This window comes from Coregonus clupeaformis, chromosome 8 (assembly GCF_020615455.1).
Source record: "Coregonus clupeaformis isolate EN_2021a chromosome 8, ASM2061545v1, whole genome shotgun sequence".
NCBI classification, from domain to species: Eukaryota; Metazoa; Chordata; class Actinopteri; order Salmoniformes; family Salmonidae; genus Coregonus; species Coregonus clupeaformis.
In genome coordinates, this window is record NC_059199.1 from 65,563,076 (window position 1) to 65,586,768 (window position 23,693).

The 23,693-nt window shown below is 40.4% G+C and overlaps 3 protein-coding genes across 4 annotated transcripts in view; all 3 read right to left on the reverse strand.

Annotated features, from left to right (window-relative positions):
- Positions 1–5,731, reverse strand: part of LOC121572388 (dispanin subfamily A member 2b-like) — a 30,112-nt gene extending 24,381 nt beyond the window's left edge. Inside the window, exon 1 of the mRNA XM_041884445.2 lies at positions 5,595–5,731. The gene's annotated coding sequence lies outside the window, so the exon portion shown is untranslated. The remainder of the gene's footprint in view (positions 1–5,594) is intronic.
- LOC121572389 (catalase-like) overlaps positions 1–23,693 on the reverse strand; it is a 47,875-nt gene that overhangs the window by 17,662 nt on the left and 6,520 nt on the right. Inside the window, exons 6-11 of one of the 2 annotated variants that reach the window (XM_045222151.1) lie at positions 23,560–23,685; positions 23,161–23,352; positions 22,240–22,662; positions 18,640–18,747; positions 17,671–17,748; positions 15,337–17,216 (exon numbers count right to left, since the gene is read on the reverse strand). In XM_045222151.1, the coding sequence (XP_045078086.1) occupies positions 17,154–17,216; positions 17,671–17,748; positions 18,640–18,747; positions 22,240–22,662; positions 23,161–23,352; positions 23,560–23,685 (990 nt within the window). In that variant the 3' untranslated portion in view covers positions 15,337–17,153. Of the gene's footprint in view, positions 1–15,336; positions 17,217–17,670; positions 17,749–18,639; positions 18,748–22,239; positions 22,663–23,160; positions 23,353–23,559; positions 23,686–23,693 lie in introns of those variants that run through there. The other variant, XM_045222152.1, reaches the window with a different exon arrangement.
- On the reverse strand, positions 4,543–5,656 carry LOC121572387 (dispanin subfamily A member 2b-like). Its single transcript, XM_041884443.2, has 2 exons — positions 5,344–5,656; positions 4,543–4,945 (listed from the first exon to the last, which is right to left on the reverse strand). Exons 1-2 carry the CDS (start codon positions 5,569–5,571, stop codon positions 4,790–4,792), a joined length of 384 nt encoding a protein of 127 aa, XP_041740377.1. The 5' UTR covers positions 5,572–5,656; the 3' UTR covers positions 4,543–4,789.

A 23,693-nucleotide genomic window follows, 5' to 3' on the forward strand; every position in this document is an offset into this window, starting at 1 on the left:
CTCCACCAATCAGGCCTTTATGGTAGAGTGGCTAGACAAAAGCCACTCCTCAGTAAAAAGGCACATGACAGCCTGCTTGGAGTTTGCCAAAAGGCACCTAAAGGATTCAGACCATGAGAAACAAGATTCTCTGGTCTGATGAAATCAAAATTGAACTCTTTGGCCTGAATGCCAAGCGTCACGTCTGGAGGAAACCTGGCACCATCCCTACGGTGAAGCATGGTGGTGGCAGCATCATGCTGTGGGGATGTTTTTCAGCGGCAGGGACTGGGAGACTAGTCAGGTTTTGAGGGAAAGATGAACGGAGCAAAGTACAGAGAGATCCTTGATGAAAACATGCTCCGGAGCGCTCAGGACCTCAGACTCAGAAGGTTCACCTTCCAACAGGACACCAACCCTAAGCACACAGCCAAGACAATGCAGGGGTGGCTTCGGGACAAGTCTCTGAATGCCCTTGAGTGGCCCAGCCAGAGCTCGGACTTGAACCCAATCTAACATCTCTGGAGAGACCTGAAAATAGCTGTGCAGCGACGCTCCCCATCCAACCTGACAGGGCTTGAGAGGATCTGCAGAGAAGAATGGGAGAAACTCCCCAAATACAGGTGTGCCAAGCTTGTAGCATCATATCCAAGAAGACTAGAGGCTGTAATTGCTGCCAAAGGTGCTTCAACAAAGTACTGAGTAAATGGTCTGAATACTTATGTAAAAGTGATATTTCAGTTTTTCTAAAAAACAGTTTTTGCTTTGTCATTATGGGGTATTGTGTGTAGGTTGATGAGGGGATTATTTATTTTTTAAATCCATGTTAGATTAAGGCAGTAACGTATCAAAATGTGGAAAAAGTCAAGGGGTCTGAATACTTTCCGAATGTACTGTATATCAAATATTTTTCGAAGTGCTCAAAAGGTCCGTTATTAACAAGTTTTAACCACTCCTATAAAAATCATAGACTATCAGATACTCAGCAAGAAGGTCTGATTTCAAACTGGAGACCCCTTACACTTCAGTGTTGTGATGGATATAATTAAAAAGGTATAGTCAGATATTATTCATCCTAATCAGACAGGTTTTTTTTACATGGTCGATACATTGGAGATAATATAAGACAAGTACTGGAAACAATAGAACACTATGATAAATCTGGGAAACCAGGCCTGGTATTCATAGCTGACTTTGAAAACTGGAATTTATATATAAATGCCTGGACTATTTTAATTTGGGAGAACCTCTTATACAATGGGTTAAAGTTATGTATAGTAAACCCAGGTGTAAAATAGTAAATAAATGGCTACTTCTCAGAAAATATTAAAATTGTCAAGAGGAGTAAAACAAGGTTGTCTACCATCGGCATATAATAATAATAAAATAATAATATAATAATATAATAATATGCATTTAGCAGACGCTTTTATCCAAAGTGACTTACAGTCATGCATGCATACATTTTTGTGTATCGGTGGTCCCGGGGATCGAACCCACTACCTTGGCGTTACAAGCGCCGTGCTCTATCAGCTGAGCTACAATCTATTTATTATGGCCAACAAAATGTTAGCTAATAAAATCAGATCCAACAATAATATCAAGGGGCTAGAAATCCAGGGCTTACAAACAAAGGTGTCATTGTACACGGACAATTCATGTTTTCTTTTAAATCCACAATTTGGTTCCCCGCACAGCCTCATAGAGGATCTAGATCATTTTTCGAACCTCTCTGGATTAAAACCAAATTAAGATAAGTGCACAATATTTCGTATTAGATCGCTAAAAAATACAACTCCGACAGTGAAGTAGACATACTCGGTATTCATATCCTGAAAGAAAGAAATGATCTCACTACATTACATTTTTATAGAAAATGAAATAAGATTAGATAAGATCTTGCTACCATGGAGAGGACAACACCTGTCTATTTGTGGTAAAATCATCCTGATTAATTATTTAGTTATATCCCAGTTTACCTATTTACTTATGGCCCTGCCTACACCTAATGACTTGTTTTTAAATTATATGAGCAAAACATATTCCACTTTATTTGGAATGGCAAGCCAGACAAAATTAAATGGGCCTATTTACATAGTTAATATGAATTTGGAGGGCAGAAATGATTAAATATTAAAGTATTGGACCTCTCACTAAAGGCTTCAGGCTCACCCCGTGTTCAAGAATGGCCTTTTTCCCTTAATTTAGATTATAACCTATCACTTTTGGTTATTTGATAATGAAATCAACTCCAAAATATCGCTATTTTAAAACTCAGATATACTAATTGATAAAGAAAAACATTTGTGAGAAGAAAAAAAAGAAAACGGTATAACTTTTGTAAATGATATAAATAGGACTGGTGGAGTTGTCACACATGCAGTTAACAAAAATATATGGAAATCTCTGCTCTTTCCAAAATTACAACCAACTGATTGCAGCATTAACGCAAACATGGAGGAGGCAAGTGGAAAGGGGAGAAGGTAAGGAACTTGTTTGTTGGCCCAGCATTAAAGACCAAAATTGGCTAAATAAAATTGTGATAATTAAAGAAGTTTAATTTAAGGACCAAAAAATTGACAGCTGCGCCAGTTGGGAGGAGATTTTCGATGTAGGAATTCCATGGCACATGGTTTATGAACTGATACACAAAATGACGCCAGATTCAAAATGTAGAGTTTTTCAATTTAAATTATTATACAAAATTCTTGCAACCAATAGAATGCTAAATATATGGGGGATACAACCATCCCAGCTCTACTCATTTTGCTACAAAGAGACAGAATCATTAGATCACTTGTTGTGGTACTGCTCACATGTAGCTTGTTTTTGGTCACAGGTTCAGGAATGGCTGAAAAATTGCAACATTTACTTGGAGCTAACTCTGCAAATAGCACTGCTGGGTGATTTGAAAAGTCAATCAATCGATCATTAATATGATAATCCTCTTAGCAAAATATGTTATCTTTCATTTACAATCTGTAGAAACTATGAGAATATAAAGGTTCAGAACTTTTGTGATACATCACAGCACAGCACTGTCTGGTCTTCCCAAAAAATACAGTAGCCAATTACTATTAATTCAGACTGCAGCAACATGTGTGCTAACAAAGACCAGAGGAAAACACACATATAACCTATTTTAAAGTCCCTGCATTGGGGTTGCCTGTTAGTTTTAGAACTGATTTGAGCACTACGTGGCCTTGCACCCGAATACATGTCTGATATGCTTTTGCCCGGTCGATCCCTTATATCCTCTGGCAGTGGACCTTTAGTTGTTCCAAAGGTCAGAACCAAAATGTTTGGTCCTGGCCTTTGGAACAGCCTGCCGGAGGATCTGAGGGCCTCAAACTGTAGACATTTTTAAGAAAGATCTTAAGACACACCTTTTTAGCCGTGCTTTTACTTAGGGTGCTTTTAGTCATCCTATTTTATTTATTTTATCCCAGTGTATATATATATATATATATATATATATATATATAAAAAAAAAAAAAAAAATATGCATTAGTCTCTCAGGTCCACTGTTCTTTAATTATTGTTTTACTATTTTAATTAGTCTAATTTTAGGAAACCTATTTTTCTTTCTCACCTTTTATTATTTTAAGCACTTTGAAATGCATCCCCTGTAAGAAATGTGCTCTATAAATAAAGTTTGATTTGAAGAATACGTAATTCAGAATGACTATATAATCTTGAGACTCAGAAGTGTAATTTGCCCTTTGAGCATCGTGCCTTTTAGCAAACTGCAAACGGGACATAGTTGTCTAATGTGGCGTTTTCTGATACAAAGCTATTTCTGGTCGAAAACATGTATGCAGCAGCCCTAATAAGGTTAGGAAATAAAAACATTAAGCCATAGTCTCCTCCTCCTTTTAGTCCCGAAAGGGCCAAGAACTCTGCAGGCTTTCGAGCTTTGCAAGGAGCCTGAAAATGACCCCCAGCTCCCACTTTATTTACTTTTATCTTTGTCCCAATCATCTGATCTGGATCATCTCACTCTACTCATCTACTTTCCTTCAAGAACTATACTGACACGAGGAAACCTGTGTGAATCCCTTTAAAATGCATCCTTGTTACAAGCCCTACTGCTTCCATCCCATCTTGAAGTAAGCAATCTCTGTGTGTAAATGGATAAAGTCTCCAGCTATTGCTTTCACCAATCCAACTTTGTCAGATTAGGCAGGGAGAAGGGGAAGGACAGAAGGAATGATGAATGTAAGTATTTTAACAGGGCCATGAATTGAATAATGTTTATTTTACCCATCAAACCTACACGGTGTATCGCTCCAGAGGGAAAATAGATGATAGGAAGCTATTCAAGAGTACTGTGACACAGCCAGACAGCGATTCCTGGTAACACAGCTTGTATGTTCATGGCTCTCTCAGATTCAGTAAACAATTGAATTGCTGCCTCGAGCCAAGTTCTGTTATGCTGTCTCTGCCAAGTAGATACAAAGCCATGGGAATGTTTTCTTGTTAAGTGAGTGTATGTCTATATGGGATTAGTCAATCAGAAACGTTAACATCCATTAACAGCTATAACAACTCAAACGTAATGCATTTACAAACAAAAATCATTTATTGATGAAAATAACATTTCAATGTAACTTCAACAGAATCATCTTGCATCCTTAAAATACAAAACTAAAGCGCAAATAAGATCTGGTACACACTGCTGAAGGAACTTCCATAGTGTGTGTGTTTAAGAGATGAGCTGAAATGTATCAGGACACACTCCTAGAGAGGTGTGTAACATCTGGTAAGACTCCAAATGAACACTTTTTACAAAAGCAAAGACTGGAACTACTCAGTGTGTGATTTGGTAGATGATGATACCATAGGTGATGAAGAGGAAGAGCAGCCCGAGGATTACCAGGGTCAGGGTCACAGTATTAAAGCAGCGTGCAGTATTCCCATGTTGTCTTGCTCCTTCCAAGTCTCCAACCATCTTCCTATCCCTGGACTGGAAAACAAAATGTAGAATAATTTATATTATAGAATCATTCATATGTTGCTGATTGTGTTTATATAGCTATGCATATTAGTTAACAACATGCCCACAACATAACATGTCACACTAATGGGAGGATCTCAGTAATGTATTATCTCAGTGGTTTAATACTCCTTAATACACTTTTGGAGGTCAGGTCTATAGATGAAGTATAGGCTACACATTTTTATAACAGTGTGATAACAAGCAGGCAAAACACGAATTTTGAAAAATGTTATACTGTCCTCCTCCTTCCATAGTTCAAAGTGGGTCGCCTATATAGTAACTTGCTCAACTTCTAAATCCAGACAATAAAAGCACCCATACCAGACATGTCTATAATAAGTAATATAAGGAGAATTCCAACTCACCTTTATGGAGAAATACACAGCTAACATTCCGAGACAGAATGGGTTGCCGTACACGAGGCTGCAAAGTGACCAGATAATGTGATCCCTGGGCTGAGGTACAACGGGCTGGGGCTGTCCCAAGACGACGGTATGTTGGAACTTGGCCGCTCCGTGAGGGTCTTCAAGACGCGTGTACTTATTTCCTTTCATTGGGACAAACTCTGGCTGGTACGATGGTGGTTGATCCATGGCAAGCGAATATAGCTACTTATTTAGCTAAGTGTTAAAAAATCAACAAAGCTTCTCGGGCAAACGAGAAAGAGAGAGCCGAAGAGACGTTTATTTTGTGAGGTGAGGTGGAGGTTTTATACGAGGAGGGGGAGTGCGAAGGATGTCGTCATAAGCACTGTTTCCAGTAAATGTGTAGGTTTTTTCGGAAGCCCTCTCCCCTCTCTTGCACAATAGGAGGGTTGCTAACCGGATGCTTCAGCTTTATAGCCCCTGTTACGTGTCTGGGTTACCACTTCTGTCTGTGGTATACCAGTCTAACGGTCTATCCTGCCCTCTAACTGGGCAAAATGTCTACCCAGTTTCACCTAGTTCCATCCTCTCCCACTACCCGCGACTAGACTTCCTCTCACTACCAAATTTGGAAAATTTGATTGGAGTCCACCTGTGGTAAATTCAATTGATTGGACATGATTTGGAAAGGCACACACCTGTCTATATAAGGTCCCACAGTTGACAGTGCATGTCAGAGCAAAAACCAAGCCATAAGGTCCAAGGAATTGTCTGTAGAGCACTGACGGATAAAAAGCAGTTGCTTCGCGAGCCTGAAAATTCATGATAGTTGGTATTCAGCAGTCATAAAAGTAGGCCTATGCCTTATTTACATTGAAATCACTACTCAAATAGTGATTTTATCAGACGGCATAGGCAGCAGCTCTATAGAGATGAGATGATGACTTGGAATGAAATATTAAAGTCATCAAAAATACAAATATTTTATTAAAGTAATGTTAATTAATAAGTGATAAGTAGTAATGGGCAGTCACTACCATCATGGGACTTTTATTCATTGTTTTATTCTGTGTTCCAGCATTCAACCCACATAATGCATAGTGCATTTAATGTTAAAACATTTATAATTTGTCATCAAAAACCATGATTAGGTTTGAATAATTTAACCGACACCAAACCGACCTTAAAAAGCACTAATCACTCAGCACTAATACCAGTATATATATCCTGCCCTATATCTACCATTCATAGTGACAATAGTGGTAAGTGGATCGTTTGTCCAGTTCTGCAATAGTCAAAATAGTCTGCAACAAAATAGCAAAAGTGGATGATGGCCCAAATAAATTGTAGGTAGATGATGGTCATGTTTAACATAACAAACTTTAAAGGAAAATAAATGGCTACAGTTAACAGATTTGTAGTTATTTAATCAAATGTATTTTTTTTAGGAAATGGGCATTTTGCCCAGCTCCCTGGGTAAAATCCCCACTGGGGTAAATTGCCCCAATAGAAGATTATGCCATAGGGTTTCACAGAAGTGTCCCTATTTTTTTACCTCACCTGCACATAAATTCTCTTTCTTCTTTTACCCTTTCCTTACACTCCATTATGTACAGTTTAACTAAACTCATTATCATTTGAATAAGGCAAGATTTTAAATCCCAGCAGTTTTTAAAACGAAATTCAAGAGCAAACGATTTTCAATAGTTTGTAATATTTATACAAAAAAGGTACATTAATTGGAATATAACTGATTAAATATTGATTAAACACAAACACACACATGAAACATTTCATAACAATGACAATAACTTCACACAATGGCATTTTCCCAGATTTTTTTATTGACACAGAGGTCGGAAATTAATCCCACCCTAATTAAATCTGAGCATATGTAACATGGTTGAAATAGACATCCTTAGTTCTAGGAATTTTGTCATAATTAAGCAGCCTGGTTATGTATTTGTATGTATAGTTGTGCAGCCACCTGCTGTATTATCTGAGTAACTGCATCCCCTGTATATAATACATGTGCACATGATCACGCAGCATCCAGCCAAAGAGTTGTTAAACTTTGATGGAGATTGCTTGGTGGGTTTGCAGTTGTCCTGAAGTTTACACAGTGTTGTGTATGTATTAGCAGAATGAACAGTGAATGAGAACAGCACTGTGTCCTTCGTTGATGAGCCATATGAGAGCTGTTACAGACACCTCGTGAACCCACCTCTGACACTGCTCAGTGCTCACACAGTATCCAGTCCCCACCGCTAACAGAGAAGAGCTCGTTACCGAACAAACATTCTGCATCCCCTTCTTTTAGGGTGTTTCTTGTGGTTTTGGAACGTGGAACAACCTTTTTTCAGTAGTGCCACAGATTTCTTCAGTGTCATAGTGCCACAGATTTCTTCAGTGTCATAGTTTTCTTTCTCTCTTTGTTTTCTTCCTTCTCTCTTAGTTTTTTCCCTTGTTCTCCAGGAACCTCTTGTAGGGTGAGGCTGTCAGGAGTGTAGCCAACTCAGCCTTTCTTTTCCTAGGCCTCGCCTCCTGTATCCTTGGCCTGGGGGACAACTCCAGTACGACCTCTGCCGCTGTTTGTTGTTGTAATATAGAACTGGTTATTTTAACAAAAACAAATAAACAACAAGAACTCATGAGTATTGGTTCAATAAACAATTATTTAGAATCACTCTATATGCTACTATATAGAGTATTTCCTAAAATGAGTGTTGATGTTTTTTCTTACCAACATTCGGCGCAAGGTCACTGGAGACCTGTGGGTGCTGGGTAGGCTGTGGGGTGCACGTTGTGGCGGAGGTTGATGTTGTGGCAGAGGTTGTGGCAGGGGTACAGGTCATGGTGGGGGTGAAGCCAACAGCTCGAGCCAGACTGGTTGCTTGTGGGATACAGATGGATAATTCTGGGTGCCGCTTCATAAAACCGTAGAACCAGTCTATGCCTGCCAATCACATGATGTAAGTCCGAAAAAGGCCTCTCTACATTTTTTGGATATGACTCACCAGGTCACATTCGAAAGAGCCAGTGAAGACTGGTAACCTACCCACATGGCTGTGGCCTGGGTTTTTGGCCTGCTTGTCTTGGTGGCGCCTCAGGGCTTTGGGTGGCACATTAAAAGCACAGGCATCTACCTTAATGCCCTGCCCATTTTCAGTAGCATTCAGGACACAACGTAGCGCATCTTCACCATAGCCACCACGACCATATATTTTCTTGTAAACTCTCATCTAAAAATAAAAAAATGATAGTATTTTAGGAATGGTGGAGGACTGACCCTAATCTAACCCTAACCCCTATTCTAACGCAAACCCATATTCTAATCCTAACCCTGGCCCCTATTCTAAACCTAATCCTAACCCTGGGGGCTAGCTAGCTATGCTAGCAGACATTAGCTTATGCTAACTGGTTGTGCGTTTCCCTCAAACAAATGATCAACCAGAGGGGGGGCATCTTACCCCCAACATACAAACCTAACATATTACTACTTTACTCAAAAACAATCAACATTTTTTCTCTCTAAACAAGTGGATGATTTATTTTAAGGCTTCCCTACATGTATATATAAAATAAATAATGGATCTAACTTCATTGGATTATATCTACAACTTTTTCTAAATTACAAAATGTGATCAATTTACCTCAAAATTGTGTTGATGGAATGACTTCAAAAATATTGATGAAACAGATTACATTTGTAGTTGATCAAGACTAGTAGCAGCAAGAGGAACTGTTTAATTACGGGGGGGGCCTCTTACCCCAGTGGGCATCTCGCCCCATAGTACCCTACCACACATAAACAGTTACAGGGAAAAAATTATTTGATCTCCTGCTGATTTTGTACGTTTGCCCACTGACAAAGACATGATCAGTCTATAATTTTAATGGTAGGTTTATTTGAACAGTGAGAGACAGAATAACAACAAAAAAATCCAGAAAAATGCATGTCAAAAATGTTATCAATTGATTTGCATTTTAATGAGGGAAATAAGTATTTGACCCCTCTGCAAAACATGACTTAGTACTTGGTGGCAAAACCCTTGTTGGCAATCACAGCGGTCAGACATTTCTTGCAGGTTTGCACACATCTCAGGAGGGATTTTGTCCCACTCCTCTTTGCAGATCTTCTCCAAGTCATTAAGGTTTCGAGCCTGACGTTTGGCAACTCGAACCTTCAGCTCCCTCCACAGATTTGCTATGGGATTAAGGTCTGGAGACTGGCTAGGCCACTCCAGGACCTTAATGTGCTTCTTCTTGAGCCACTCTTTGTTGCCTTGGCCGTGTGTTTTGGGTCATTGTCATGCTGGAATACCCATCCACGACCCATTTTCAATGCCCTGGCTGAGGGAAGGAGGTTCTCACCCAAGATTTGACGGTACATGGCCCCGTCCATCGTCCCTTTGATGCGGTGAAGTTGTCCTGTCCCCTTAGCCGAAAAACACCCCCAAAGCATAATGTTTCCACCTCCATGTTTGACGGTGGGGATGGTGTTCTTGGGGTCATAGGCAGCATTTCTCCTCCTCCAAACACGGCGAGTTGAGTTGAGTTGAATCATTCAGATGTTCATTGGCAAACTTCAGACGGTATATGTGTATATGTGCTTTCTTGAGCAGGGGGACCTTGCGGGCGCTGCAGGATTTCAGTCCTTCACGGCGTAGTGTGTTACCAATTGTTTTCTTGGTGACTATGGTCCCAGCTGCCTTGAGATCATTGACAAGATCCTCCCGTGTAGTTCTGGGCTGATTCCACACCGTTCTCATGATCCTTGCAACTCCACGAGGTGAGATCTTGCATGGAGCCCCAGGCTGAGGGAGATTGACAGTTCTTTTGTGTTTCTTCCATTTGCGAATAATCGCACCAACTGTTGTCACCTTCTCACCAAGCTGCTTGGCGATGGTCTTGTAGCCCATTCCAGCCTTGTGTAGGTCTACAATCTTATCCCTGACATCCTTGGAGAGCTCTTTGGTCTTGGCCATGGTGGAGAGTTTGGAATCTGATTGATTGATTGCTTCTGTGGACAGGTGTCTTTTATACAGGTAACAAGCTGAGATTAGGAGCACTCCCTTTAAGAGTGTGCTCCTAATCTCAGCTCGTTACCTGTATAAAAGACACCTGGGAGCCAGAAATCTTTCTGATTGAGAGGGGGTCAAATACTTATTTCCCTCATTAAAATGCAAATCAATTTATAACATTTTTGACATGCGTTTTTCTGGATTTTGTTGTTGTTATTCTGTCTCACTGTTCAAATAAACCTACCATTAAAATTATAGACTGATCATTTCTTTGTCAGTGGGCAACCATACAAAATCAGCAGGGGATCAAATACTTTTTTCCCTCACTGTATACTACCTAGACTAGCCTACAACAACACAATGCAATGAACAATTGCATTATTGTTTTCAAGTGAGTACATCATTCTACTCTTGGCTGTAAACTGCAGTGAAAATGTCATTTGAATAAAGGCCCAAACGCCCTATGATTTGAATGATTCATTCCATTTGGATCAGTTGTGGGTATACTATCGACAGTTTATAAGGTCTAGAAAGGCACAGTAACAGGCCAGTCTGATAATGAGATGCGCTGTCTGTTGCGGATCATCACTCTCCCAAGTCGTCCTATAATAATGTGGCCACATAGGCCTATGCTCCCAGCAGGCCTAGTCATTCAGGAAAGCTTAAAGCACGCTCTGCCTACTCTCCGATCCAAGCAGCTATTCCTTGGCACCTAAAACCATAATGCTATTTGTATCATAAAACTTCAATTAAAAGCAAGGGTCTCAAATAGCCGCCTGTCCCTTTTAATAGCCGGGAAAGAGCACATATTTCAGTAAATAAACACCTGTTTCAAATATACCCTCTCTTGAACATAGTTGCCTTTTCATAGATGCCAGGTGAATTAAAAACATGCCATTGTAATGATGTGAAATAAATCAATTATCTTTTAATCATTTCCATATGCAAGAATTTCAATACATTATTGTAATGGAACAGGTAAAGAGAGCAAGCTTGTCCACGGTAGGTGGCGAACCCGCAATCTTCTGCCAGAGCCTAGCACTCCATCAGCCCAATTCTATTTAGATGATAGCGCGCAGTGCTACGGGACAAAAAGGTTGAGAGTTCAACGACCATCGCAGACAAGAATATGGAATTAATTATTAACTAATTAATTGATAATTCATTCATTGGGTGAAATATAACCTTGCCTTCATTCCTATGAAGGCAAGGTTATGGTTATGAATGATGATTTATTAACTCAAGCAATTAAAACATTTGCTAAGTGATATATCATATTAATAAATGTCAGATCTCCTAAATGCAAAATATATTCTACGTGACAGGGGCCCGTGATATAATAAATATTATAAACTGGGTGGTTCAAGCCCTGAATGCTGATTGGCTGAAAGCCATGGTATAGGGGTATGACAAAACAATAATTTTACAGCTGTAATTATGTACATTGGTAACCAGTTTATAATAGCAATAAGGCACTCCACGTTGCATCGCGCTTAAGAACAGCCCTAAGCCGTGGTATATTGCCCATATACCACACCCCCTCGGGCCTTAATGCTTAGTTCTAAATTGGGTGTTTCGAGCTCTGAAAGCAGACCACATACCATGGGTATGACAAAATACGTATTTTTACTGCTCTAATTACAGTGGGGGGGAAAAAGTATTTAGTCAGCCACCAATTGTGCAAGTTCTCCCACTTAAAAAGATGAGAGAGGCCTGTAATTTTCATCATAGGTACACGTCAACTATGACAGACAAATTGAGATTTTTTTATCTCCAGAAAATCACATTGTAGGATTTTTAGTGAATTTATTAGCAAATTATGGTGGAAAATAAGTATTTGGTCACCTACAAACAAGCAAGATTTCTGGCTCTCACAGACCTGTAACTTCTTCTTTAAGAGGCTCCTCTGTCCTCCACTCGTTACCTGTATTAATGGCACATGTTTGAACTTGTTATCAGTATAAAAGACACCTGTCCACAACCTCAAACAGTCACACTCCAAACTCCACTATGGCCAAGACCAAAGAGCTGTCAAAGGACACCAGAAACAAAATTGTAGACCTGCACCAGGCTGGGAAGACTGAATCTGCAATAGGTAAGCAGCTTGGTTTGAAGAAATCAACTGTGGGAGCAATTATTAGGAAATGGAAGACATACAAGACCACTGATAATCTCCCTCGATCTGTGGCTCCACGCAAGATCTCACCCCGTGGGGTCAAAATGATCACAAGAATGGTGAGCAAAAATCCCAGAACCACACGGGGGGACCTAGTGAATGACCTGCAGAGAGCTGGGACCAAAGTAACAAAGCCTACCATCAGTAACACACTACGCCGCCAGGGACTCAAATCCTGCAGTGCCAGACGTGTCCCCCTGCTTAAGCCAGTACATGTCCAGGCCCGTCTGAAGTTTGCTAGTGTGCATTTGGATGATCCAGAAGAGGATTGGAAGAATGTAATATGGTCAGATGAAACCAAAATATAACTTTTTGGTAAAAACTCAACTCATTGTGTTTGGAGGACGAAGAATGCTGAGTTGCATCCAAAGAACACCATACCTACTGTGAAGCATGGGGGTGGAAACATAATGCTTTGGGGCTGTTTTTCTGCAAAGGGACGAGGACGACTGATCTGTGTAAAGGAAAGAATGAATGGGGCCATGTATCGTGAGATTTTGAGTGAACACCTCCTTCCATCAGCAAGGGCATTGAAGATGAAACGTGGCTGGGTCTTTCAGCATGACAATGATCCCAAACACACCGCCCGGGCAACGAAGGAGTGGCTTCGTAAGAAGCATTTCAAGGTCCTGGAGAGGCCTAGCCAGTCTCCAGATCTCAACCCCTTAGAAAATCTTTGGAGGGAGTTGAAAGTCCGTGTTGCCCAGCGACAGCCCCAAAACATCACTGCTCTAGAGGAGATCTGCATGGAGGAATGGGCCAAAATACCAGCAACAGTGTGTGAAAACCTTGTGAAGACTTGCAGAAAACGTTTGACCTGTGTCATTGCCAACAAAGGGTATATAACAAAGTATTGAGAAACTTTTGTTATTGACCAAATACTTATTTTCCACCATAATTTGCAAATAAATTCATAAAAAATCCTACAATGTGATTTTCTGGATTTATTTCCCTCATTTTGTCTGTCATAGTTGACGTGTACCTATGATGAAAATTACAGGCCTCTCTCATCTTTTTAAGTGGGAGAACTTGCACAATTGGTGGCTTACTAAATACTTTTTTTCCCCACTGTACCACAGGCTTGTCCATGGTGGTCGGCAAACCCACAACCATCTGGCCCGAGGTTGGGGGTGCCGACCACCTCAGACAATTACACAACATGTTGCATAAATGTACAGTGCCTTCGGAAAGTATTCAGACCCTTGACTTTTTCCACATTGTTACATTAGCCTTATTCTAAAATGGATTAAGAAAAATAAAATCCTCAGCAACCTACACACACACACACAATACCCCATAATGAAAAAGTGAAAACAAGTTTTTAGAGTCCACCTGTGGAGAAAAAATAATCAATTGATTGGACATGATTTGGAAAGGCATACACCTGTCTATATAAGGTCCCACAGTTGACAGTGCATGACAGAGCAAAAACCAAGCCATGAGGTCAAAGGAATTGTCCGTAGAGCTCAGAGACAGGATTGTGTTGAGGCACAGATCTGGGGAAGGGTACCAAAACATTTCTGCAGCATTGAAGGTCCCCAAGAACACAGTGACCTCCATCATTCTTAAATGGAAGAAGTTCGGAACCACCAAGACTCTTCCTAGAGCTGGTCCCCCGGCCAAACTGAGCAATCGGGGGAGAAGGGCCTTGGTCAGGGAGGTGACCAAGAACCCAATGGTCACCCTGACAGAGTTCCTCTGTGGAGATGGGAGAACCTTCCAGAAGGACAACCATCTCTGCAGCACTCCACCAATCAGGGATTTATGGTAAAGTGGCCAGACAGAAGCCACTCCTCAGAAAAAGGAACATGACAGCCTGCTTGGAGTTTGCCAAAAGGCACCTAAAGACTCTCAGTCCATGAGAAACAAGATTATCTGGTCTGATGAAACCAAGACTGAACTCTTTGGCCTGAATGCCAAGCGTCAACTCTGGAGGAAAGCTGGCACCATATGTGGTCCTCTGTAGCTCAGCTGGTAGAGCACGGCGCTTGTAACGCCAAGGTAGTGGGTTCGATCCCCGGGACCACCCATACACAAAAATGTTTGGACGCATGACTGTAAGTCGCTTTGGATAAAAGCGTCTGCTAAATGGCATATTATTATTATCCCTACGGTGAAGCATGGTGGTGGCAGCATCATGCTGTGGGGATGTTTTTCAGCGGCAGGGACTGGGAGACTAGTCAGGATCGAGGAAAAGATGAACGGAGCAAAGTACAGAGCGATCCTTGATGAAAACCTGCTCCAGAGTGCTCAGGACTGGGGCAAAGGTTCACCTTCCAACAGGACAACGCCAAGACAACGCAAGAGTGGCTTCGGGATAAGTCTCTGAATGTCCTTGAGTGGTCCAGCCAGAGGCCGGACTTGAGCCCGATTTAACATCTCTGGAGAGACCTGAAAATAACTGTGCAGCAACGCTCCCCATCCAACTTGACAGAGCTTGAGAGGATCTGCAGAGAATGGGAGAAACTCCCCAAATACAGGTGTGCCAAGCTTGCAACGTCATACCCAAGAAAACTCAAGGCTGTAATCGCTGCCAAAAGGTGCTTCAACAAAGTGCTGAGTAAAAGGGTCTGAATACCTATGTAAATGTAATATTTCATTTATTTTATATTTTTTATAAATTCTAAAATCCTGTTTTTGCTTTGACATTATGGGGTATTGTGTGCAGATTCATGAGAGAGAAAAAAACATTTAATCAATTTTAGAATAAGGCTTTAACCTAACAAAATGTGGAAAAAGTCTGACATATATATATATGTATATATAAATAAAATAAAAGTCTGATACCATGGCTTCAATTGAGATGTTATGTTTATGGTTAATTGATCGTTTAAACAATTATATTATAAAGCAAAGTGTGGAAATATACAACATAATAAAGCTAAATCATTCCCCCACATGACCTATAAAATATTATCAACTGGTTACACTGTGTGAAGAAAATGCTAGCTACCTACTCACTATTCAGACAATGTAGACCTATAGTTGAAAATTAATTGATGGAAACAAAGTATGAACCTGGCTTAAATGTTTTGTACAGTTGAAATCAGTCATTGTCAAAGTGTTTACCCATAGCTCTGTCTGTTGAGTGTCTGGTATGCTTACTTTAAAGTCTTAACCACTCTCCTGTGTCTGTTTGCATTTGTAAATCTTCTAATGGACCTGAATATCGCGTTGAAATGCTGGGACCTCCAAAGGACAAACCACCATTCACGGCTTGAACAGCAGCACAGATGACAACCCTATAAACATTCTCAATGTATTCAATACTGGTCCTGGAGACCAACAGGGTGTGCAGGCTTTTATTCCAGCCTAGTAACACTCCTCTATCAACTAATCAAGGGCTTGATATGTAGAATCAGGTATAGTCCTGGGCTATAACAAAAGCCTGCATAACCTGGAGGTAAGATAGGCCTGTAAACCAGACACACACCAAAACCACACATATAGCATTAGCTTTTGATTTAGTGGCATCATTTTGTGGTTCAAAGCTGGTCACAATTTCATGTTAATATAGCAAATCACTTCTCTTCAGACGGGCGATATGAGAGGGAATGCTACCTAACACCGAAACACTAACAGTGATAAGCTGCAACATAGCAATCGAGTCTGGAGGCTTGTGAGAAGAGATAAGGACTACGTTTCCTGTACAGGAAACAGTGGTGGTTCTTAATTCCCCAGCCCTAACTCAACCAAACTACAACTCTCCAGTGATTCATTCTGGTACAGTGTATCTACACAAATCAACACTAATATACACTAAACATTTGGTACATTACATTTACATTTTAGTCATTTAGCAGACGCTCTTATCCAGAGCGACTTACAGTTAGCACATACATGGTGGTACATGACCATTTTGTTTTATAGCGAGTCTAGGCAAAGCCCTGATCCTGCCATGGTGTTAGGGATTTGTGTCTAACCCAAAAGGCACTGCTGTGTTGGTTTGGCTGCGAGGACGATGACTTAATTAATGTCTGAATCACACCGATCGATGGCCTGAAACCATTTCTAATATAACCAAGAAATATGGTGTAGGCCTAAGCACTGAAAAATGTTTGAAGAGAACTCAGAAGTTTAAACTGCTACATACTGTAAAATAATTATGAATCTTATTTGAACTAGGATATAGGCTAGCTAACACATACCTGTTTATTAAGTTAACTATCTAGCTAACACATACCTGTTTATTAAGCTAACTATCAGGGCATACATGAGGCATGGACACATACACAATAAGTAATTGGGAAAGAGATGAAACACTATACTGACAATGGAATGAAAATTATACTATAAAACAACTGAATAAATGCATGGCTTTTCAGATAGCATGTGTATTTGACTGATGTGGGTCAGATCTTCTCCCATAGGGCTGCAGTCTGACTATATTCATGTCTGTGTGAACTTAGGCAAAATGGACAGGAAACTACATGTAAGAACTGACTCTCTCGTCATCTGTGCAGTAAGTAGCCTGAGGAATTACAAAAATAATAATCATGATCGTTTGCCATTTAATTATCTATAGCATTTACGGACGGTTGGTAGTACGATCTTCTATAGTGGATGGTAAGTGCAACAGGTGGAACTGCCCCCAGGTGGAAGTTAAGGCATCACATCTTGGAGGAGGCAGCGATGGCAGACGCACCTCCACGGGTGTACACTCTCACGGAGTCCTGGTAGAGAGGAGGAGGGAAGGAGACAAAGGGAAAGAAAGAGAAAATAGATTTGTGGATATAAACCAGTAAAACACAATCTTGTTTACGAGGGGTCCTGAGAGAAACAGTTACAACACAAATACATATTAAATGGGAAGGAATAAGGTAAACAAAAAGTTCTCCCTGCATTAAAAAGAACAAGAAAAAAAAGACTTTAGTTCATGTGTGCAACTATTGATTTTCATGAAGGATCTGCAATATACCTAAAACTGATCATGTAAATGATTTGACTATACTTGGATCTTTCTTTTTTCCCAAATATTTCCATCCAATTATTCCCACGCGTCTGCAACAAGCCGTCTCAGATATGCGAGTGCTTTTCCTATTTTGACTATACTTTGATTGAAATAGGCAAAGACCCTTTTAATTGACATAAGCTTTAGTGTCCATTGACAAGAATGAATGGACTTACCTTCGTGGGTTCAGCGTTGTTGAGTAGGGCCTGAACCCCGTTTCCATAGTCTGCATGCACAGCCATCAGGTTCTGCACCTGTAAAAACAGGACGTAAGAGCAGGGAGAACAGTGTTGATAGCGATGCCAGTAAAATAGATAAATTATACAACATTGCATTGCAAAGATAACCTTCGTTGTAGTGAGGAAGATGATGCCTGGGAAATATACAGTGCCTTCAGAAAGTATTCACACCCCTTGACTTTTTCCACATTTTGTTGTGTTATACAGCCTGAATTTAAATTGAGATTTCTTTTTTCACTGGCCTACACACAATACCCTATAATGTCAAAATGGAATTATGTTTTTCTAAATATTTACAAATTAATTAAAAATGAAAAGCTGAAATGTTTTGAGTCAATAAGTATTCAACCTGTTTGTTATAGTCAGCCTAAATAAGTTCAGGAGTAGAAATGTGTTTAACAAGTCACATAATACAGTTGAAGTCGGAAGTTTACATACACTTAGGTTGGAGTCATTAAAACTTGTTTTTCAACCACTCCAAAAACTATAGTTTGTTAACAAGAAATTTGTGGAGTGGTTGAAAAACTAGTTTTAATGACTCCAACCTAAGTGTATGTAAACTTCCGACTTCAACTGTACATTTCCCGCAAGAAAGAAATCTCACTATATACATTTTTTTTTACAAAATGTTTGTATTTTTCTTCCACTTTGACAAAAAAGGACAAATCAATTTGAATCCCACTTTGTAACAACAAAATGTGAAAAAAGTCAAGGGGTGTGAATACTTTCTGATGACAGTGTGGTGGAGGAGAGTTTGATTTGAATAGTAATGATGATGATTGTGATGATAAGATACATGAAGATATATAAATATAACATGATTGCTGATCCCAATGATGATGAAAATGGTGACTTAAGACAATCATAATGATGACGATTATGATGATGAGGAGGAGAAGAACTCACCCAGCGTTTCTGGATGAAGACTTGGGCTCCCTTCAGGGCACCAGCCATGTTCTGACAGAGCCTCTGGCGCTCCTCCTCATTCAGCACCTCAGTGAAGAAGGTACGCACCTGCAATACACACAAGGTCAAGCAACTGGTCACACACACAAACCAACACATGAATAAGCATTAATAAACAATTAATAAACAATATTTCATTCTTTGTAATCATTTATAAACATTTGTAAGCATGATAAGCATTATAGTTAGTAGGGATTTTATTTATTTATAGTTACTCACAAAACCTTTATAATCATTTGAACACAGAAAAAAGTAGTATTGCTTAAAAAAGGAGATTTAGAGTTCTATATAGAGCGTATCATCATTGTGCCTGGCAGTGCACACAGATCTCTATGTGTAGGAATTCACCCTCACGTCACAGCAGCGCAACCCTCTTTACTGGACAGGGGCCTTTCAACCTCTTGCGACCAGGAACCCTGATTGAACCCTTTTGAAGTGCCAGGCTTGACCAACAGGGCCAGGATATGGCCCCAATCTACACATCCTGGAAGAGCCAGAGCTGGAATGCTCTTTGCTCCAGTATATGACGGGGTAATAAAGTCCAGATCGACTAACTTTTATGTGGCAAGCCTTTTTCTAAGAAAGAAGGCCTACGCATTCAACAATGGATCAAGATGTCATCTAAAACACATTTCCTGACAGCACATAAAACATGAGCCTCGTAAAAGGTTGGGGTTAGTGAAAAGTATGTTGTATGTTCCTCTTATAAATTGTCCTTCTCCCTTGAAGCCGAGCAAACTATTGCGGATCACCGGCTTGCATCTGGCTGATCTAGGGCTGTCCCCGACCCAAAAACATATTGGTCGACCGAATGTCGTCTGTTCTTTCGACCAATCGAGTGCTGTGCTTTAATAAAATGAACTATATGCATTGAGCTTGTCTGATACCTTAAGCGTACATTTTGATGCCTCAAGAGGGCACCAGAGATCTAGATAACCAGAAGAAGAAAAACCTTAACCTGATCCAACTTCAAAGTAGCAAAGCTGTCATCAAGGCAAAGGGTGGCTACTTTGAAGAACCTCAAATTTAAACTATCTTTTTTATTTGTTTAACACTTTTTTGGTTACTACATGATTACATGTGTTTTTTTTATAGTTTTGATGTCTTCACTATTATTCTACAATGTAGAAAATAGTACAAATAAAGAAAAACCCTGGAATGAGTAGGTGTGTCCAAACTTTTGACTGGTACTGTACATACATACACTAACGTTCAAACGTTTGGGGTCACTTAGAAATGTCCTTGTTTTTGAAAAATAAAATAAAAATGGTCTATTAAAATAACATCAAATTGATCAGAAATACAGTGTAGACATTGTTAATGTTGTAAATGGCTATTGTAGCTGGAAACGGCTGATCATTGGAAAACCCTTTTGCAATTATGTTAGCACAGCTGAAAACTGTTGTGCTGATTAAGGAAGCAATAAAACTGGCTTTCTTTAGACTACTTGAGTATCTGGAGCATCAGCAATTGTGGGTTCGATTACAGGCTCAAAATGGACAGAAACAAATAACTATCTTCTGAAACTCGTCAGTCTATTCTTGTTCTGAGAAATGAAGGCTATTCCATGCGAGAAATTGCCAAGAAACTGAAGATCTCGTACAATGCTGTGTACTACTCCCTTCACAGAACAGCGCAAACTGGCTCTAACCAGAATAGAAAGAGGAGTGGTAGGCCCCGGTGCACAACTGAGCAAGAGGACAAATACATTAGTGTCTAGTTTGAGAAACAGACGACTCACAGGTCCTCAACTGTTTTGCGGGTGCATTAAATAGTACCAGCAAAACACCAGTATCAACGTCAACAGTGAAGAGGTGACTCCGGGACGCTGACCTTCTAGGCAGAGTTGCAAAGAAAAAGCCATATCTCAGACTGGCCAATAAAAAGGAACATATTAAGATGGGCAGTCTGAGATATGGCTTTTTTTCTTCTTCTTCTGTTTACCTTGATCTCTGGGTCCCTCTTGAATCATTTGTGTCTTATTTCATCAAACTGTGAGTTTAAAGCATCAGACAAGCTCAATGCATATAGTTGACTTTATTCAAACACATAGGGTGTGTCTATATGGAAAAACACATGTTTTAAAATTTTGACCAATCGATTGGTCGAAAGAACAGACTACTATTTTCTTTGGTCGGGGACAGCCCTAAATGTAACTGTAAGCTAGTTGTTGATAACAACCGGCTGACTCATGCAGCCTGTAACATTAGCAGGCTAGTAGGGCCATTAGTCATGAGTGTAAATGATTTGGTTTAATTTGGAGTTATACATTTTAAGTTATTTCTGTTGGAGTTTACATTATAGGGAATAGCCTGGCTTGCAAGTCCTCCATATTATGTTACACGGCACACTTTTTTCCCCCGGCATGACTTTGGCATTCTGATCAGTTTAATGTAATAACTTCAGAAATAGAAAAGTGAGGTGTAACTTTGCATTGGGACAATTGATGCATATACTAATGCAAATCCATATGTTACATGTGGTTATGTTTATGCTACCTACCCTTTAAGTATAGTCTTGAATGTTTAAACATTGTTCTATCCAAATTGAGAATATCATTCTCTAGTAGTTTGCTGATAAACAAATGACTTAATTCATCATTCTCCTGTATCGATTTGATACCACTATTAACATTACTGCTGTAACCATTGATCAATTAATAGATTTTTACTATTTTTATTATTCAACTTCTGTATTTTACCTGTTATGGGTTTCTCTAATACAAAACAAGCCCTTGAAAACCGTATGAATTCATGAATCTGATATTAGGCTCATCAGATATACCTTTAGATAAATAAAATATTCCTATTATTCTAATTTCTGTCTTATGTGTTATTGTTAAGATATGTCAGGTCTTCTTAAAATACCATGTTTGTCCAATAACAGACTGGGGCCCCCCATTAATTTGTCCTTAGAGATTAATTCATAATGTTAAGTAATAACTTGACCAATATACCCTACATACAAGTAACTGCCAAAATAAAGGAAACACCCAACATAAAAAGTGTCTTAATAGGGCCTTGGGGCCCCCACGGTCCATCAGTAAAGCTTCAATGTGCCTTGGCATAGATTCTCTATTGGAGAGATACGACACCTTTCTTCCACAATAAATTCCATAATTTGGTGTTTTGTTGATGGAAAACGCTGTCTCAGGCGCCGTTCCAGAATCTTCCATAAGTGTTAAATTGGGTTGAGATCTGGTGACTGAGACGGCAATGGCATATTGTTTACATTGTTTTCATGTTCATCAAACCATTCAGTGACCACTCTTGCCCTGTGAATGGGGGCATTGCCATCCTGGAAGAAACCACTCCCATCAGGATAGAAATGATTCACCATAGGTTGAAGGTGATCACTCAGTATGGCTGTGTGTTTACTGCCGTTTACCTTGCCCTCTAAGGGGTTGAGTGGACCTAAACCATTCCAGAAAAATGCACTCCACCCCATAACAGAGCCCCCAGAACTGTAATTTACTCAAGCGTTTCCTTTATTTTGGCAGTTACCTGTATGTGCACACTGCGCTCTACATAGATACATTACCTGTGTGACATTATCGTCGTCAGCGCTGTTGTAGCGGCCCACGTCTGGGGACACCTTAAACCTGGTCTCCACGTTCTGCCGCTGGGTCTCTGGAGCACTGAAGCTGTTGGGGAAGTAGTTGGGAGCGCCAGCCTGGTTGTCGAACATGCACATGGGCCCGTCTCGCTGGTAGTTGGACACACGGGTTTTGAAGGGGCAGTTGACGGGCAGCTGCAGGTAGTTGGTTCCCAGCCGGTGGCGGTGTGTGTCTGGGTAGGAGAACAGACGCCCCTGCAGCATCTTGTCGGGGCTGGGCTCGATACCAGGGGGCATGTTGCTGGGGTCAAAGGCCAGCTGCTCGATCTCAGCAAAGTAGTTGGCAGGGTTTCTGTTGAGCACCAACCTCCCCACGGGAATGAGAGGGTACTCCTTGTGAGACCACACCTAAGGAAAAAGAGTTGCTACCTCTCAGGCCAACCAAGGTGCACGGATGTGCAAGAGATTTCTAGCCATTCTTGGAGGACAAATATTTTTTTAAATAGAAAATGTAAGCATGCATGACCCCCTATCCTGTACTATTTTCACCTAATAATTATCCTGACTAAATTGGAGCTATTGAGTCAGTTGCCAATTATACTACCATTCACAAATGCTATGATACCATAACAGATCTCAGACCACTTTCAGATCTTTCAGTGGTTATGTGGAGTAAGTCCCCTCTCTGGTGGAAAAGTCAGAGTAGTGCAAATGTCTAGATACTCAGAATATTTTTGGGACATCTTGTTTAAATGGGTAACAAAGTAGAATACTAAGACATTTCTGGTATTTCTGTCACATTTTTAAAAAACCAATGTAAAGTACTGATAAAATGTTATAAGGGGTTAGCGTCCCCACATAATTGAATAGAAGATTATGAGCATTAAAATTGTCTCTCTATGGTACCTTGGTCAGGTCAAAGGGGTTCCACTGGAACTTCTCAGCCTGGTCAAAGGTCATGACCTGGATGTAGAATGACCAGGAGGGGAAATTGCCGTTGGCGATGGAGGTGTAAAGGTCTCGGATGGCGTAGTCCGGGTCGGTGGAGGCCAGGCGCTCGGCGTCCTCAGGTTTCATGTTCTTGATACCCTGGTTGGTCTGAGAGGAGAGCAGAGGAAGGATGCTATGGGTTACTATGGACCCATCCCAATTTTTCTAACTACATGTCCTTCTTTACCCACCATTACTCTCTTGCATCCTTCAGTTAATGAAGTATTGTCGACTCCTATATCCATGTAAGTGTAGCACATTTCACTAGTCCTGTACTATCCTGTTCACAACATCATTTTTAGTTTGTGCTCTGACCTTGTAGTGGAACTTGCAGTAGACTGGCTGACCCTCGGCATTGACCAGCTTGAAGGTGTGGGATCCGTAGCCGTTCATGTGGCGGAAGCCGTCGGGCAGACCACGGTCACTGAACAGGAACGACACCTTCACAG